At 40.7% G+C, this 16,867-nt stretch overlaps 1 protein-coding gene across 5 annotated transcripts in view; it reads left to right on the forward strand.

Annotated features, from left to right (window-relative positions):
* Positions 1–16,867, forward strand: part of LOC111952437 (casein kinase I) — a 65,265-nt gene that overhangs the window by 16,759 nt on the left and 31,639 nt on the right. For all 5 annotated transcript variants that reach the window (XM_023971098.2, XM_023971101.2, XM_023971100.2 and 2 more), the window contains 3 exons: positions 7,686–8,033; positions 13,882–13,922; positions 14,184–14,253. In XM_023971098.2, the coding sequence (XP_023826866.1) occupies positions 7,856–8,033; positions 13,882–13,922; positions 14,184–14,253 (289 nt within the window). In that variant the 5' untranslated portion in view covers positions 7,686–7,855. The remainder of the gene's footprint in view (positions 1–7,685; positions 8,034–13,881; positions 13,923–14,183; positions 14,254–16,867) is intronic.

Genomic DNA, 16,867 nt, shown 5'->3' on the forward strand with positions numbered 1-16,867 from the left:
TGAAACCACTCTTTATAAACCAATATGCCTAACATATATTCCAGAGCACACAGTAAAGTTTAAAATGACACCAAGACTTGCTCTCTACCATCTACAAAATACTGTCTACAAGGAGGCCCCGGGAAGGCCCAAATCTAACAGAACCCTTCATTCTGTTGAAGTTGTGAATGAATTGTATTGTATATTTTATTTGTTCATTTTTCTTAGTTTGCGTTGTCAATTGTAACATGTTTGCATAACGACTTCACTCCATGACTGTGACGTTACATTTGATTTAGCACAGCTAGATGAAAAATAATACACATTTATTCAGGCAGAGAGAGAATGCATTAGAAAAACACACACACTGTGTCACACTGAGCGATTTAATCCCTGACTTTCCACACACTATTGTAGGCTTAGCCATGAAGTGTGCGACGTGCACAGAGCTGGAATTTGCATAACAGCCGGTAGAGAGAGGATGGTGTGAATCAGTGACTTTGCTACCACAGGCGACACACACACACACACACACCACACACACTCTCTATATTGAAATAACAGCCTTTATTCTCACAATGACATTTAAAACACCTTCCCCTGTACTTTTGTTTATTGTCCTACCATAAGAAAACATCTACCTCTTTTCACTGGGCTCTAACTGGAGTGAGGTGTAAAATCTCCCTCCATCTCCAATTCACAGCTCTGTTACTCCAAAGAACTGAAAAAATAGAAATGGTAGGACCCTGAAAAGTAGTAATGAAGTTCTAGAATGTCTTGAATTAGTGCACATGGAACATGACCGCTCTGAAAACAACCCTTAAAGAAATAGGCTAGTCAAACTCTGTAATCTCCTCCAGTATTAGACTGCTGCAGGACTGCTTTTTTACCAAAGCTTTCCTCCACATTACCAGTAAACTATTTGTTGAAGTGTGAATGGTCTCAAGTGTAGTAAACTGGAAGGGGAGCTGATATAATGGCCACTTGTTCAACTCGTGTGTTTAACGGTTTGTATCCACCTCCCCTCCCCCCACTTGACTGGTGAATCCCAACTCAACCTTTTACGGGTTTAAATTATTCAAGAAGCCCCTCTATGCTGAGTACCTTTTGTGTTTATTATGTCCAAGCTCTGTGACCCCAGGTCTGATTGGATATTGCACATCAAGGGTTATTTGCACTAGTTTGATTGACGTGGCTGTCTAACTCCTTTCCATCAATGATTTTCATAGACAATGAAGGAAAAATGCCTTGCTGGGCAGTCACTGTCGGATGCGAACCGAGCACGAGTATCGTTTTACTTTTAGATGAGGGCTTCCAAGCTTTGTAACAAACTGTTATGGCCTCAGTRAAACAAAGGTTTGAAGGTCTTGCGTCTAGGGTGCAGGAAGCACAGAAAGCTATCTTTGTCTTCTGATGGCCATCTCACAGCGACTGTGCTTTTTTYCCCCATCTATCACTTTTCCTCTGCGGATAGAAACTCTTTGATCCAGGCGCAGGAAATATCTCATAGGAAGYCGGACTAATTTGTGCGATCCCAGTCACTGAGAGCGATAACCGACCCACATTGTGGAGAACAGTGACAGATTGCCATACTCCAGCACCAAGGCCCTCTCCTGTCATTGTCAGAGGGAAATGGAGCAGACAATTGTGGGAAATGAAAGGGGATCTGAAGACGTTGACTTTCTTCCATGAATTATTAACCAMATGCCTACTGTTCTCTGCAGGTTGGTGAGACCTGTCCTGCAATGTTTCATTTAGGTTTAGTAGTGGCAACGGTAACATAAACCATCATGATTTACTGAGGCTTGGTTTATTCCCAAAAATGTATGTGGGTGTAGGCTAATTCATTAATGTATGGGGGGGAAATGTATGCACTTGGTATGTAGACATATCACTGAGTATACCAAACCATTAAAAACACCTTACTAATATTGTGTTGAACCCCTTTTTGCCCTCAGAACAGCCTCAATCCGTTGGGGCATGGACTCTACAGGGTGTCGAAAGCATTCCACAGTGATGCTGGCGCATGTTGACTTCAATGATTCCCACAGTTGTCAATTTGGATGGATGCCTTTTGGGTTTTGAACCATTCTTGCAACTGTTGTGCGTGAAGAACCCAGCAGCGTTGCAGTTCCTGACAAACCGGTGCGCCTGGCACCTACTACCACACCCGGTTCAAAGGCCCTTAAATCTTTTGTCTTGCCCATTCACCCTCTGAATGGCACACATACACAATCCATGTCTCAAGGCTTAAAAATCCTTCTTTAACCCGTCTCCTCCCCTTCATCTACACTGATTTGAGGTGGATTTAACAGTCGACATCAATAAGGGATCATAGTTTTCTTCTGGATTCACCCAGTCAGTCTGTCATGTAAAGAGCAGATGTCCTTAATTGTTTTGTAAACTCAGTGTAATGGCTGTAGTTAATAGCCTAAACCCTCACTGGGTAGGTAGCCTACATAAAAGTTACAAATAGGCCTACACTGTATTTAAAAAATATATTACATTTGAATAATATTAGTGACTATCTTCATGGCAGTTATACCCTCCATGTTAGAGCAAAGGTCCTGTAGCTTTGCCTCTACAGACACACAAGGTCACTCGTGGATATATTTAAAACACAGTTCCTGGTTTCTAGTTGTAGCTTGATGTCAAGGACCATGATCTACAGTTGAATGCTAAGGCTAATGTTTACAGCATAATGAATAGGAATTTATCAATGTGAGCCAAAGTATAGTTTGAAACTGTACAYGGGTAGTTGCCATATGGCCAAAACTAAAGTTTTTWAAAAAGAGTTACAACTCAATGTTATATAGCCTCTTTCAATTTTGAGTTTATATCCAGTTTAATGAACCTGTATTAGTGCCTTGAATTTGTCCTCTGGTGTGACATTACAAATCATTTTAATTTAATGGTTTGTTTCCAAAATAAGAATTATTTTACTCATTAGTTACTTCTGTCTTTAAATCATTAATCATATTCCGGCATTTCAAATGAAAAACACACAATTTTCTTGTATAATGATGATAACCGAGTGTAAAGCTTTACAAAAATGTTCTGTAAGATTCACAGTAATTTCACTGAACTTAGATTAAAGCAATTATCTTACTTGTGTATTATTATAATGTTACCTGCCTCATGCTTGACAATGTCTTTTACATTTTGTCCAAGATTACACCTTTTTTTTTTTTTTCATTTATTGGCGTCACCCCATAGGACATTGTCACACCGATGGGCAATACACAACAGGCAGTCAAATTTTACAGTTAAAACATAATGTCACTTTCAGAAGTTTTTGACCACTGTAAAAATGCTTCTAAACATCAGTCCTAAACATCAGTAATGGATCCTCATTTAAGGATTTGAAGTGTACTTATTCCAATTACAGGGACTCCAAAGAGTCCTGTATTATTATTTTTTGTCACTACTTCCCCGAATTGGGAGTGGCTCATTTCCGTGCCTGCTTCCTTCCTTTGATGTGCTAGCCGTTTCTCAGGCTCCCTCTACTCTGTCGAACCCTGATTTTTCCGTTACCAGTCGTCACCATGGTAGGCACAAAGTACCATTGAAAGTTGATAGGGCAGACATTCGAATGAGACRCCAGTGCCACGAAGGGTCCCYGTATCGGTTTTGGGCCAGCACTTGTTGGCATATCTTAGCGCTACAATTGCCACAGTTATCCAAGTAACATTGGAGCGATTTAATGGAACCTTAACTGATTTAATGAGCCATGCAAAGTTTCACTGTACCGGCCATGTGTATTTAGACTTGGCTTAATCTTTGGGRCAAGAATATGGCAGGTTCAACCAGGTTGTTCCCCCCTGCTCTGTCTCCAAAAGAGGCACGGCTGATAAGGGCTCCCAGGGTAGATCACGTATGCCAATCGGTCAGGAAAAGGGAAACTGGTAGGACAGACATAAAGGGACCAAGGGGATGGATGTTATAATGCAGGGAGTGAGAACCAGGAATGGGAGCATCACAGCCATTCCACAATGTCTGCCTGCACGAAAAACTAAGACCCCCCCCCTCCCCCCCCAGAGGGGCAGGACAGGACGCAGAGGTTGCAGAAGTGAGAAACCACATGGGAGAATGAATACATAATATATGCACTCAAATCACTAAACAATCAAAATTGCAACAGATACAATACTATATGCAAGTAAGTGTTATTTGATTATAATGAAATGTTTAGGACTTGTTTAAAAGTTTATTAATAGGTTATGTCCCCTGGAATCCCTATTTCCTCTGATGACACCATTCTCCTGTCACACCGTTGGGAATCTCAGGCTGTATGCCCATTTTGGTCCTTATTGTAATAGTAAGCCTTCCTTATATTCTACCACCAACATTTTTATTTTTGTACTTCAAGTGTAAAAATATATATCTACAGTACCAGTCAAAAGTTTGGACTATTTTCAAAAATTGTAGAATAAAGTGAAAACATAAAAATAACACACAGAAATCATGTGGTAACCAAAAAAGTGTTAAATCAAAATATATTTTGAGATTCTTCAATAGCCACCCTTTGCCTTGATGACAGCTTTTCACACTCTTGGCATTCTCTCAACCAGCTTCATGAGTAGTCACCTGGAATGCATTTCAATTAACAGGTGTGCCTTTTAACTTCTCTAGGATAGGTGGGACGATAGCGTCCCACTTGGCCAAAATCAAGAAAAAAAGTAGCGAGCCAAATTCAATATATTACTATAAAAATCAATCTTTCATGAAATCACACATGAAAGAAACCAAATTAAATACACAATTGATGAATCAAGCCCAACCTATATCCTTGTCTGTCATTAGCGTTATTCCAAAAGTGTAGCGCAAAAGCACATCATGTATCCAAACCAGATTACTTACCGAGAACTACACAGCACACATTTCTGCCACACTGAAAAATCGATCAGTCCCTATTTCCCAGTAAACTACTATAGTATAAAAATACAGCAGAAAATTAGAGTAAACCATAAATCTACTAACTTCTTTGAACATCTCTGTCACCTCAGATGACCACTAGCTATGACATCATGTTACACAATACATTTATGTTTTGTCGATAATGTGCATATTTATATCCACAAATCTCGGTTTACATTGGCGCCATGATTCAGAAAATGCCTCCAAATATCCCGGAGTAATTACAGAGCGCCACGATCAAATAACCAGAAGATACTCACATCATAAAACTTTGATGAAAGATACATGTTTTACATATAATTAAAGAATACACTTGTTCTTAATGCAACCGCTGTGTCAGATCTTTTTAAAACTTTAATAAAAAGCACACCATGCAATAATCTGAGACGGCGCTCAGATTTAACAAAATTTCTCCGCCATGTTGAGTCAACAGAAAATATGAAATTACATTCATAAATATTCCTTTGATTATCTTCATCAGAATGCAGTGCCAGGAATCCTAGTTCCACAATAAATCGTTGTTTTGTTCATAATGTCCATTACTTATTCCAATTAGCTAATTTTGCTAGCATGTGTAGTACACATTGTCCAAAACGCTCGCGCAGATGCAGGCAAACGTTGGACGAAAACTTCAAAAAGTTATATTACAGTCGAATAAACTGGTCAAACTTAGTAGAGAATCAATCTTCAGGATGTTGTTATCATATATATCAAATAATGTTTTCCAACCGGAGCATTCTTTTCAGTCTCTATAAGTAATGGAACGCATGACGATATCATGAGGAAAGTGCGTGACCAAGAACTGGCACTCTGCCAGACCACTGACTCAAAACCTCCCATCCGGTCCCACAACACAGCATAAGCTTCATTCCAGTTTCTACTGACTGTTGACATCTAGTGGAAGGCGTAGAAAGTGCAAACAATCCATATATTACAGGGAATTGAATAAGGCGATGACTTTAACATCGACCACTCTCAGAATTCTCACTTCCTGTTTGGATTTTTTCTCTGGTTTTTGCCTGCCATATGAGTTCTGTTATACTCACAGACATCATTCAAACAGTTTTAGAAACTTCATGTGTGTTTTCTATCCAATAGTAATAATAATATGCATATATAGGAGGCAGTTCACTATGGGCACACAATTATCCAAAAGTGAAAATGCTGCCCCCTATATAAAAGAAGTTAAAGTAAATTCGTGGAATTTTTTCGTTAATGGTTTGAGCCAATCAGTTGTGTTGTGACAAGTAGGAGGGGTATACAGAAGATAGTCCTATTTGGTTCAAGACCGTCCATATTATGGCAAGAACAGCTCAAATAAGCAAAGGGAAACGACAGTCCATCATTACTTCAAGAAGGTCAGTTTAATCCCGGAAAATTTCAACAACTTTGAACGTTCTTCAAGTGCAGTCCACAAAAACCATCAAGCGCTATGATAAAATTGGCTCTCGTCGACAACCGCCACAGGAATAGAAGACCCAGAGTTACCTCTGCAGAGGATAAGTTCAAAGTAATGGACACAACATCAACTGTTCAGAGGAGACTGCATGAATCAGGTCTTCATGGTTGAATTGCTGCAAAGAAACCACTACTAAAGGACACCAATAAGAAGAAGACTTGCTTGGGCCAAGAAACACAAGCAATGGACATTAGATTGGTGGAAATCTGTCCTTTTGGTCTGTCGCAGAGTAGGTGAACGGATTATCTCCGCATGTGTGGTTCCCACCGTGAAGCATGGAGGAGGTGGTGTGATGGTGTGGGGGAGCTTTGCTGGTGACAGTCAGGGATTTATTTAGAATTCAAGGTACACTTAACCAACATGGCTACCACAGCATTCTGCAGCRATACGCCATCCCATCTGGTTTGCRCTTAGTCCCACTATCATTTGTTTTTCAACAGGACAATGACCCAGCACACCTCCAGGGTATATAAGGGCTATTTGATCAAGAAGGAGATTGGAGTGCTGCATTAGATGACCTGGCCTCCACAATCACCCGACCTCAACCCAATTGAGATGGTTTGGTATAAGTTGGACTGCGGAGTGAAGGAAAAGAAGGCAATAAGTGCTCAGCACATGTGGAAACTCATTCAAGACTATTGGAAAAGCATTCCAGGTGAAGCTGATTTGAGAGAATGCCAAGAGTGTGCAAACCTGTCATCAAGGCAAAAGGTGGCTACTTTGAAAAATCTCAAATATATTTCGATTTTGATTTAACACTTTTTTTTGGTTACTACATGATTCCATGTGTGTTATTTCATAGTTTTGATGTCTTCACTATTATTCTGCAATGTAAAAAATAAATGTAATACCCTTGAATGAGTAAGTGTGTCCAAACTTTTGAATGGTACTGTACATCTCGTCATTATATACAGATCTCTGGTGTAAATGGGGAAGGTGCACAGAGGAGCGACGGAGACTAGACCAAAAATACAACATGAGAACAAGCGGACATAAAAACGAAAAATAACAAAACCTTGATTCTTGGAATAGCACGGAAAAACATACRTTTGAATTAATTTGATATCGCCCAGCCATAAGCTCCCTCATCACAATTTTCACAATTTTCAGTATCCTGATAGTATCAATTTAGGACTCCACGGTATATGTAGGCTACTCTAGTAAAAGTGGTCTGATTTTGTTACACTTTTTTTTGTAGAGTTCTTTTATCCTGCAGGTCCTTGTGTGGTGGGGTTGTCATGGTTTCTCACTACCTAGTCACTCCATAGCTTATCTCAGCAGGACATTTAAATTGGTCAATTTCTGACATTTCCTTTTTCCTTGTTTCCAGGATACCTGTGAAAGCTCTCGCTCCCCTACCCCAATGTCGAGGTCGCAGTGACGGGGCTGGGCAGAGGCAGAGCCCGGTGCCCCGGCCCCTTTGCCCAGCTGAGGAGCAGCCCCTGACAGGGAGCGCACCATCTCCCTGTGCCTTGTGTCCTCTGGGGGGCATTTTGAGCCATGGAGCACCCACGGGAAAAAGAGGGTGAGCGACCGGCGCGCAGCAGCAAGGCGGGTCAGGGGCGCAGCGGGCACTCGCGCCCCTCGGGATCAGGCTCCTCCGGAGTGCTCATGGTTGGGCCCAACTTCCGTGTGGGCAAGAAGATTGGCTGTGGTAACTTTGGAGAGCTGAAGCTAGGTAAGAACTCGCCACCCTTTCAAGAATAAGTTTGGAACTTTTTTTGGTGTATGTATGAARACTGGTTTTACAATTTTGGGCCTCTGTTACATTCCTCTTGGAAATGTAAAATCTTGTTCATTGATGAATTCCTAATGACAGTCAGTGCCCTCTTCTCACCCTCGCTATCATATCTCAACACGATGATTAAAGTTGGATGCAATCACTGATTCATGATGAGGTGAGGCCTCAGCTACTCTGCAAAGGCTGTGGACACTGGAATTGAGAGACAGATTACATTGGCGCAAATAAGATGCATTTCATTTTCGTTGTGGATAATTACTTCACTTTGAGAGCTGAATGTCTATCCCCCTGCACCTCTACTACAACTCATTATCACATCTGACACCTCGCAGCCTGAGGTGACCTTAAACTCAGGTACATTTTTAAGCCTTTAAGGTCGGAAACTTCCCGGTAAATCATTAAAAAAGTTAGCTTACAACAGTAAACCTTTTTATGGGATACACATAAAGCAATTCTAGGTCTTGTGGCATATTTTGGTTAAACTATCCCCAATTCAATGGAATTGCAACCCTCTGCATGCACAGTGCATTCTTCATCACATGTGCAGTGCACTCATCCATCACATGTACAGCTGATTCTCAAGATCTTGAACACTAATGAGATGCTATTGAGCCCACACTACTACACTGTCTGAGCCAAGGACTACATGTTTTCTGGTAAGTTTTGATTACAATACTGGGTGGGGTGAATATATTTTACATGACATATGTGATTTTTTTTTTTTTAAATAGTAAATAGTAGCCTACAGCAAAGTGTGTTTAAATAATTTCTAACTTGTTAACAATTTCTGCTAGTTAGTTTTTGCTACCATGTGGGTAAATTAGCTTGCTTGAGCCTGCTAACTGAGTGTTAATTCACCTGTTTCCATACATGTTTCATTTTAATACATTTATCTTACAAAGGAGTTGTTTAATCTAACTGCTTAACTAATTATCTGTACATGGAATTGTATATATATTTTTTAACTCTTTTTCTAATCTTTACAGGAAAATGCCACGGTCACTAGCTGATGTGTGGAGACATTTCACTGCATCTAATGTAGAAGGAAAAGCTGTGTACATTTGCAAATACTGTGCCAAATCATATGTGAAGAATGCAGAAAAGATGCAGAATCATCTGGCCAAGTGCATAAAGTTCCCTCAGCGCTCACAACAAGCAACCTCTGACAGAAGTCCCTCTACTTCTATTTGAGGTGAAAATGATGAATCAGACACCTTATTAATAGCAACAGCTCATGGTCCTCCTGGAATCAGAAGTTTTGTTTGATTCAATGGAGGAACATGGTCAGAGATGCTGATGCATGTCTTGCTCGAGCTGTGTATGCAACTGTTTCACCTCCGATGCTCACAGGCAATATGTATTGGATGAGATTTCTGAATGTTCTTTGCCCAGCGTGCACCCCTCCAGCCAGACATGCTTTATCTACTCATTTGCTGGATGCAGAGTTCAACAGAGTGCAAGTGAAGGTGAAGCAAATCATAGAGAAAGCAGACTGTATTGCAATCTCTGATGGGTGGTCAAATGTTTTTTTAGGCAAGGAATAATTAACTACATCTCCACCCTTCAACCAGTATTCTACAAGAGCACAGACACAAGGGACAACAGCCACACCGGTCTCTACATTGCAGATGAGCTGAAGGCAGTCATCAATGACCTTGGACCACAGAAGGTATTTGCACTGGTGACAGACACTGCTGCGAACATGGAGGCTGCTTGGTCTAAAGTGGAGGAGTCCTACCCTCACATCACACCCATTGGCTGTGCTGCTCATGCATTGAATCTGCTCCTCAAGGACATCCTCAAGGACATCATGGCACTGAAAACAAATGGATACACTCTACAAGAGAGCCAAGGAAATGGTTAAGTATGTGAAGGGTCATCAAGTTATAGCAGCAATCTACCTGACCAAGCAAAGTGAGAAGAATAAGAGCACCACTTTGAAGCTGCCCAGCAACACCCGTTGGGGTGGTGTTGTCATCATGTTTGACAGTCTCCTGGAGGGGAAGGAGTCTCTCCAAGAAATGGCCATATCACAGTCTGCCGATATGGACAGCCCCATCAAGAGGATCATCCTGGATTATGTATTTTGTGAGTGGTATGCAGCCTGAAACTCCTGAAACCTATAGCAGTAGCCATTGCACGGATTGAGGGAGACAATGCCATCCTGTCTGATGTTCAGACTCTGCTTGCAGATGTAAGCGAAGAAGTCTGTTCTGCCCTGCCCACTTCACTGTTGCTCCAAGCAGAGGAACCTGCAGTACTGAAATACATCAAAAAGCGTGAAGATACACGCCACATCGTACATGTTGGACCCCAAGTATGTTGGCAAGAGCATCCTGTCTGGTGCAGAGATCAACAAGGCCTATGGTGTCATCACTACTGTGTCTTGCCACCTTGACCTGGACGTGGGCAAGGTTCTTTGCAGTCTGGCGAAGTACACTTCCAAGCAAGGGCTTTGGGATGGAGATGCAGTATGGCAGTCGAGCCAACGTATCTCATTAGCCACCTGGTGGAAGGGACTTTGTGGATCTGAGGCTCTTTCCCCTGTTGCCTCCATCGTCCTCCAAATCCCACCAACATCAGTCACCTCAGAGCACAACTGGTCCTTGTTTTGCAACACACACACACACCAAAGCACGCAACAGGCTGACCAATACAAGGGTTGAAAAATTGGTGGCCATCCGGTCAAATTTGAGGCTTTTTTGAAAATGTTTGACAATGACCCATCCTCAACAAGGTTGGAAAGTGACAGTGAAGATGAGGCCTCAGTCTGATGTTCAAGAGGTGGACATTGAGGAGGTCCAGGGAGAAGACATGGAAGCCTGAGAGGAAGACAACCTAAGCTTTATTTTCTAGACTATGTATGTTGAAAATGTTTTTAGGAGATGCGATGGATCATTAGGRATCCTTTAATATTCCCTTTTGTTGTTCAGTGAAATCATCCCATGTGAACTCATTTAATTAAAGTTCAATTCATAACTAAATCGTTTTTTTTGTTTCTATTGGAAGGATTTAATCATTTGCAATTAACTTCTTATGATATGGTAAATACTGTATATCCAATGCAAAAAAATATCTACATTTTTAAATGTTATTAAATGTTATATTCCAGTTAATTCCCACAGAAAGTTTCCACTTCTGAATATTCCCCAAACTGTGCGACCCTACCTGAGTTTATGCATGGGTGTGCCTGCTCATAAGAAGACCCCTCTGCTTCTTTCCCCATGAATAGGCTGTTAATGTTGCCTTGTTTCATGTATGCTGAAAGAATCTAATAGAATTCATAATAAGATTTCCTTTTTAATCCAGTCAGCAAAGGGACATACAGTACCTGCATGGTAAATAGGAGGAGGCTGTTCTTTTGTAGAGAAGAGACAATGTTGTTCATTTGGGTACAGTATAGCAGACCTATCTTTTTAATTTTTAACCGGTTTTTGCTTATACTTTAAGCTCATTGGGCCTATTTCACATCACCTGTAGCCTGTGACTGACTAAGATCTCTGGATTGTCTAATGAACATATTCTCCAAGCAGAACAGTGAGGAGCATGAAGCCATGAAATGAAGAGCTATAGCCAGAAAGGCTTAACTGTTTGTTCTGAAACTGGTTGAGAGACTGAGATTCTCCTCCCCTCTACTCTGCTGCCTCCCACGTGGATATTAGTCCAGGAGGTGGTGGGCGAGAGAGTGGCCTGTTCTCTGGTATGCTCCACGCATGAACTGTGCTGCTGAGCTGTCAGAGGTTCTCTGAGGCCTATAGTTTGCCTGTGGCGTTGTCACTCAGCCTGAGTGTGGCTGGGTTCCATAGGCTCATCTGCTCACTTATGAGGAATTTAAGAATGGCCTAAATTGCCCTGACATTTAGAATGCTGGACTGCTGTTGCTAGATTGAAGTTGAGAAGAGATAAKCCTACAGGGGCAAGACATCTTAACAAGCAGATGTGAATACTAACTGTCTTGGGAGGGAGTTGTTATTCAGACCTGTATTCTTCTCTTCTGACTAGAATTCATCAAATTTGACTTTGTTAATCAGGAGACCTCACCACAAATCATTGGCATTTCAACATTGAACGTGGAGGATTGTAAAATAGCAAATGTCACAAGGTGTCTTTTGGAGCCGGTGTTAACCAGGAAAGAAGCCTCCATGTGTACACTAAACCTTGTACCCTTTGAAATTTAAAGGAATAATCCTCTGAGTATCTCGTTATTATTTTTTTCATTAGTCCACTATAAATACAGTCCCAAAAATGTTGGCTGGTCAGCAGTCAAGCTTTCAATAATATAGTACTTTCAAGCAGGCAGAAATGCAGCTGGTATGACACCTTTTGGATCATACGTTGCAAAGGGTGTATTTCTGCCTTCATGAACAGCTAGAGCTCAGATAAATATGAAATGACTCCAGGAATCGATAGAACATTGTTCAGAGATGGCAAAGTATGATATAACATTCAACATGGGTGAATATTTCCTTTAAGCCTGGCATGTCAAAACACATAAACTGAAATGATGTGCTACGCTAAGTATTTGAATTCTACAATAAAACATATTCTCCCACTGACCTACGTATTCCCCCACATTTATATAAAGTATCATTGCACTGCTATTGCGCAGGATCATTACATCAAAACACAAGCCATGTTCTCACTTTCCCATTTGGCGTTGCAATGTGGGCATTAGCTCTTTCATTCTCAGTTTGCTCCACAAACGCATTTCACTTCTCTCTCCAAGATGACACCTTTTGTAATGCGATATGACTTAGTGAGCAAGGCATACAGTCTCTCCAATTACTGACAAAGAGACAGGTAATTGGAGTAAAATGGAGGCCCAAAGTTACTGGTTTTATTAAATCCTCCGAAGTTGGTAGTTTCGTGCAAGACGTGCACCTAATAGGCTACGCATGATAGGGTTCATGGTATTGCACAAGGGGCATATTCAGATGCCTAATTGTGCATTAGAAGCTCCTGGTTGTCCTCACCTCAATTGTCCAATGAAAACCTCCGCATTTATCAAATTTACACGCCTCTGAACCTTCCAGTCACTGTTTGTTCAGTCGTCACTGTTATTTGTGTCTTAGAGCTGTGGGAGTTAAGATGGTTCCTTGGTGGCTGCACTGGATGTACCACCATAGAAGTATAATGAATATAACGTGCGTCCCCATTCAAGTCAATGATGGCATAATRGATGTACTGGCAGGCATTTTGAGTGTACCCATGCCAGGACGTAAAAGCAGGAAGTGTACCCTTCAATCTGTGCTGTGATTTGTTGAGTCAACTCAACTGACATTACAAAAAGTACAGTCCATTGCATGAGCCACATCGGTTAGCGTCTACATTACCATGGCAATCCAGCATAGTATTAGAACGTCTCGGACTTGCCCGCCCGTGGGGAAAACAATCTGTGGTTACCTAGGTTACCCCATTGACTCACAGCAAAAACGTGTAATTTTTTCAATCAGCAGCTTTTGGCATGTTTTGCCACTTCTGTTTAACAAAAAAACGACGACAAAGTTGGCTCTTTTGCAATGGGAAAGAGTGTTTATTTTCCCCGATTTGTGGGTGTGGTAGAGGGGTGTTGCTCCTTATGATGTGAAAATCGACTCTGCGTATCAGTTGATAGAAATGATTGCATTTCAATACCAGGAAGCCAATGTGACTGTACCCATGAGTTTGCCAGTCAAATTAGCAGGGTTAGAGCATCCAAGCCCGTTCTATTTCTATGGTGCGACCTCGGATCTGTTTTTGAAATAGTTTACCCAACCTTCTAATAACCTTTTTCTTTTTTTTCTAGGTAAAAACCTCTACACCAATGAGTATGTTGCAATAAAATTGGTAAGTATGTATTCTTATTTCTGTATTATTTGTGGTGACGCAATGAGCAGCTCTTAAAATCATACTTCGAGTGAACAGCCTATTTACATATTTTATTTAAAAAAATATATATGTGTTTGTAAACCTGAATTTGAAAGTAGTTTGTTGAAGGATAATTAATTGGAATAATGTACCTATTTAGGTGTACTTCTTATTCTTGACGTGTAGTGAATGAAAAGCCCCCCTTCAACTGAAGTATTTCCTTCTGTATTCCSCCTCCAGGAACCAATAAAGTCAAGGGCACCACAGCTGCATTTGGAGTACCGGTTTTACAAAACATTAGGCAGCACAGGTAAGACCTTCACTCTGTTTGCCACATATTTATCTCCATCCTCTCTCTTCCTTGGCTCACTAATCACTCMTACTGACTTGAGGTCACCTCAGATTGGTGATGTTTTGTATGAAGAAAGACTGTGCCCGTTAACTGTGACACAAAAGAAGAATTATCAAGCCCTCCTGTTATATCAATTTCACTGTGCCTCTATGTCTGATAGGGTGAAGGCCCTCAATATGAATAAATTACTGCATGTGGGTGTGTGTGTTGCCTCTTGTCGGTTGCTCACGCAGAATACCTGAATCTCAGGCATTATATCGCTCCAGAATCATTAGGCTTGCAAGGACATGGGAATGTTGTGCAGGTGTACAGTCTTTTTGTGGTTCTCCGTGTTGTGGTTTACTGATTGGAACGGTTGCCTGGGAAARAGCTTGAGAACTTTCTCTTACACATATACATTACCTTTCCCTCACATACACAACCAGTCRCACTTCAGTCAGTGAACTTCCTACACACTTGTCAGTCTCCTTGCTCAGGTACAGAAATGAACACTGGTCCTGTGGTGTTGATGAGACACCTGCAGAACCTCTGCGGGAGGCGACACGTTGCCATGGTGTCTCCCTGAATACGCTGCTGAGAGTGTGCTGTCGCTTCCCTTTAACAGTTACGCTATTTTACCAATCACACCCAATTGTTTTTTTTAATAAAGGTCTGACAAATTTGGCTGTAGTTGTCTTTTTTATATTATCTTTTGATAAGTCTGATGTGATGGTAATCACTTTTTTACTATTTTTCTGAACAGTWGTCCAGTTCTATATGGGATGACTGYTTTCTGTTTGAAACCCCCCATTCACTGAAGACAATCACAGGAAGTGCCGTCTGGTCACACTTGCACAGCTGTTGTGACACAGCTTCCTGTGTTACCTTTGCATGTGGGTCATTGACAGGACCAGTGTTTAGACAGAGATAATGTCAGTGTTGGGGGAAGGCAGATGTAAATCTCAAATATAAGGTCTTGCATTGGYGGGTTCTGGCCATTTCCTCTTGGGCGGTGTTGTCTAAGCAAGTGTCATTAATCAATTAACTAATAAATCGATCAATGGGTACATCAGAGTTGTATCAGTCACATTTTTAATACAAAGTCAGGGTTGAAACAAAAGTTAGCTAAGCAGACGGAGAATAGAAAATTCCTAGGCGCAATATGTAGAAATTCCTCTGCCATTATCTGGTTGCTAAAATTCGATAATGTTCACCTAATTTCAGTTTGTGACCAAATGAGAATCATTGTATGATCTAAACAGCTGTGAAATGGCTTTGCAATAACCGAAAATTTAGTTTTGAAGCCAGTGTACAAAACCGAAAGTAAAAAGACACGAGCGGATAATATCCGTATGCTGTATATTTGACGGTGATATGTGGTTGACTCACCTAGCTATCTTAAGATGAATGCACTTACTGTATGTCGCTCTGGATAAGCACACCTGATAAATGACTAAAATGTCAATGTTTTGCGTACAGATCTCATATTACTGTATTGAATGTATTTATTAAAACAATTATAATATAGATGTCACAAATGTATCATATGTACAGTTTATTAAAATTTTAGTTATTTGTTACATTTGACTGTGTAAAACCGAGCAGTACTACTTATTTCTCTGTGAGTGAGGCGAATATTATACTATAATATACTATATATATATATATACATACATACATACATACATACATACAGTGGGGCAAAAAAGTATTTAGTCAGCCACCAATTGTGCAAGTTCTCCCACTTAAAAAGATGAGAGAGGCCTGTAATTTTCATCATAGGTACACTTCAACTATGACAGACAAAATGAGGAAAAAAAAATCCAGAAAATCACATTGTAGGATTTTGTTATTAATTTATTTGCAAATTATGGTGGAAAATAAGTATTTGGTCACCTACAAAAAAGCAAGATTTCTGGCTCTCACAGACCTGTAACTTCTTTAAGAGGCTCCTCTGTCCTCCACTCGTTACCTGTATTAATGGCACCTGTTTGAACTTGTTATCAGTATAAAAGACACCTGTCCACAACCTCAAACAGTCACACTCCAAAACTTGTTAACAAACTACAGTTTTGGCAAGTCGGTTAGACATCTACTTTGTGCATGACACAAGTAATTTTTCCAACTGTTTATAGACAGATTATTTCACTTATATTCACTATATCAACATTCCAGTGGGTCAGAAGTTAACACACTAAGTTGACTGTGCCTTTTAAACAGCTTGGAAAATTCCAGAAATTGTTATGGCTTTAGAAGCTTCTGATAGGCTAATTGACATATTTGAGTCAATTGGAGGTGTACTTGTGGATGTATTCAAGGCCTACCTTCAAATGCAGTGCCTCTTTGCTTGACATCATGGGAAAATCAAAAGAAATCAGCCAAGACCCCAGGAAAAAAAAATTGTAGACCTCCACAAGTCTGGTTCATCCTTGGGAGCAATTTCCAAACGCCTGAAGGTACCACGTTCACCTGTACAAACAATAGTTTGCAAGTATAAACACCATGGGACCACGCAGCCGTCATACCGCTCAGGAAGGAGACGCGTTCTGTCTCCTAGAGATGAATGTACTTTGGTGCGAAAAGTGCAAATCAA

This window comes from Salvelinus sp. IW2-2015, linkage group LG26 (assembly GCF_002910315.2).
Source record: "Salvelinus sp. IW2-2015 linkage group LG26, ASM291031v2, whole genome shotgun sequence".
In the NCBI taxonomy this organism is placed as follows: Eukaryota; Metazoa; Chordata; class Actinopteri; order Salmoniformes; family Salmonidae; genus Salvelinus; species Salvelinus sp. IW2-2015.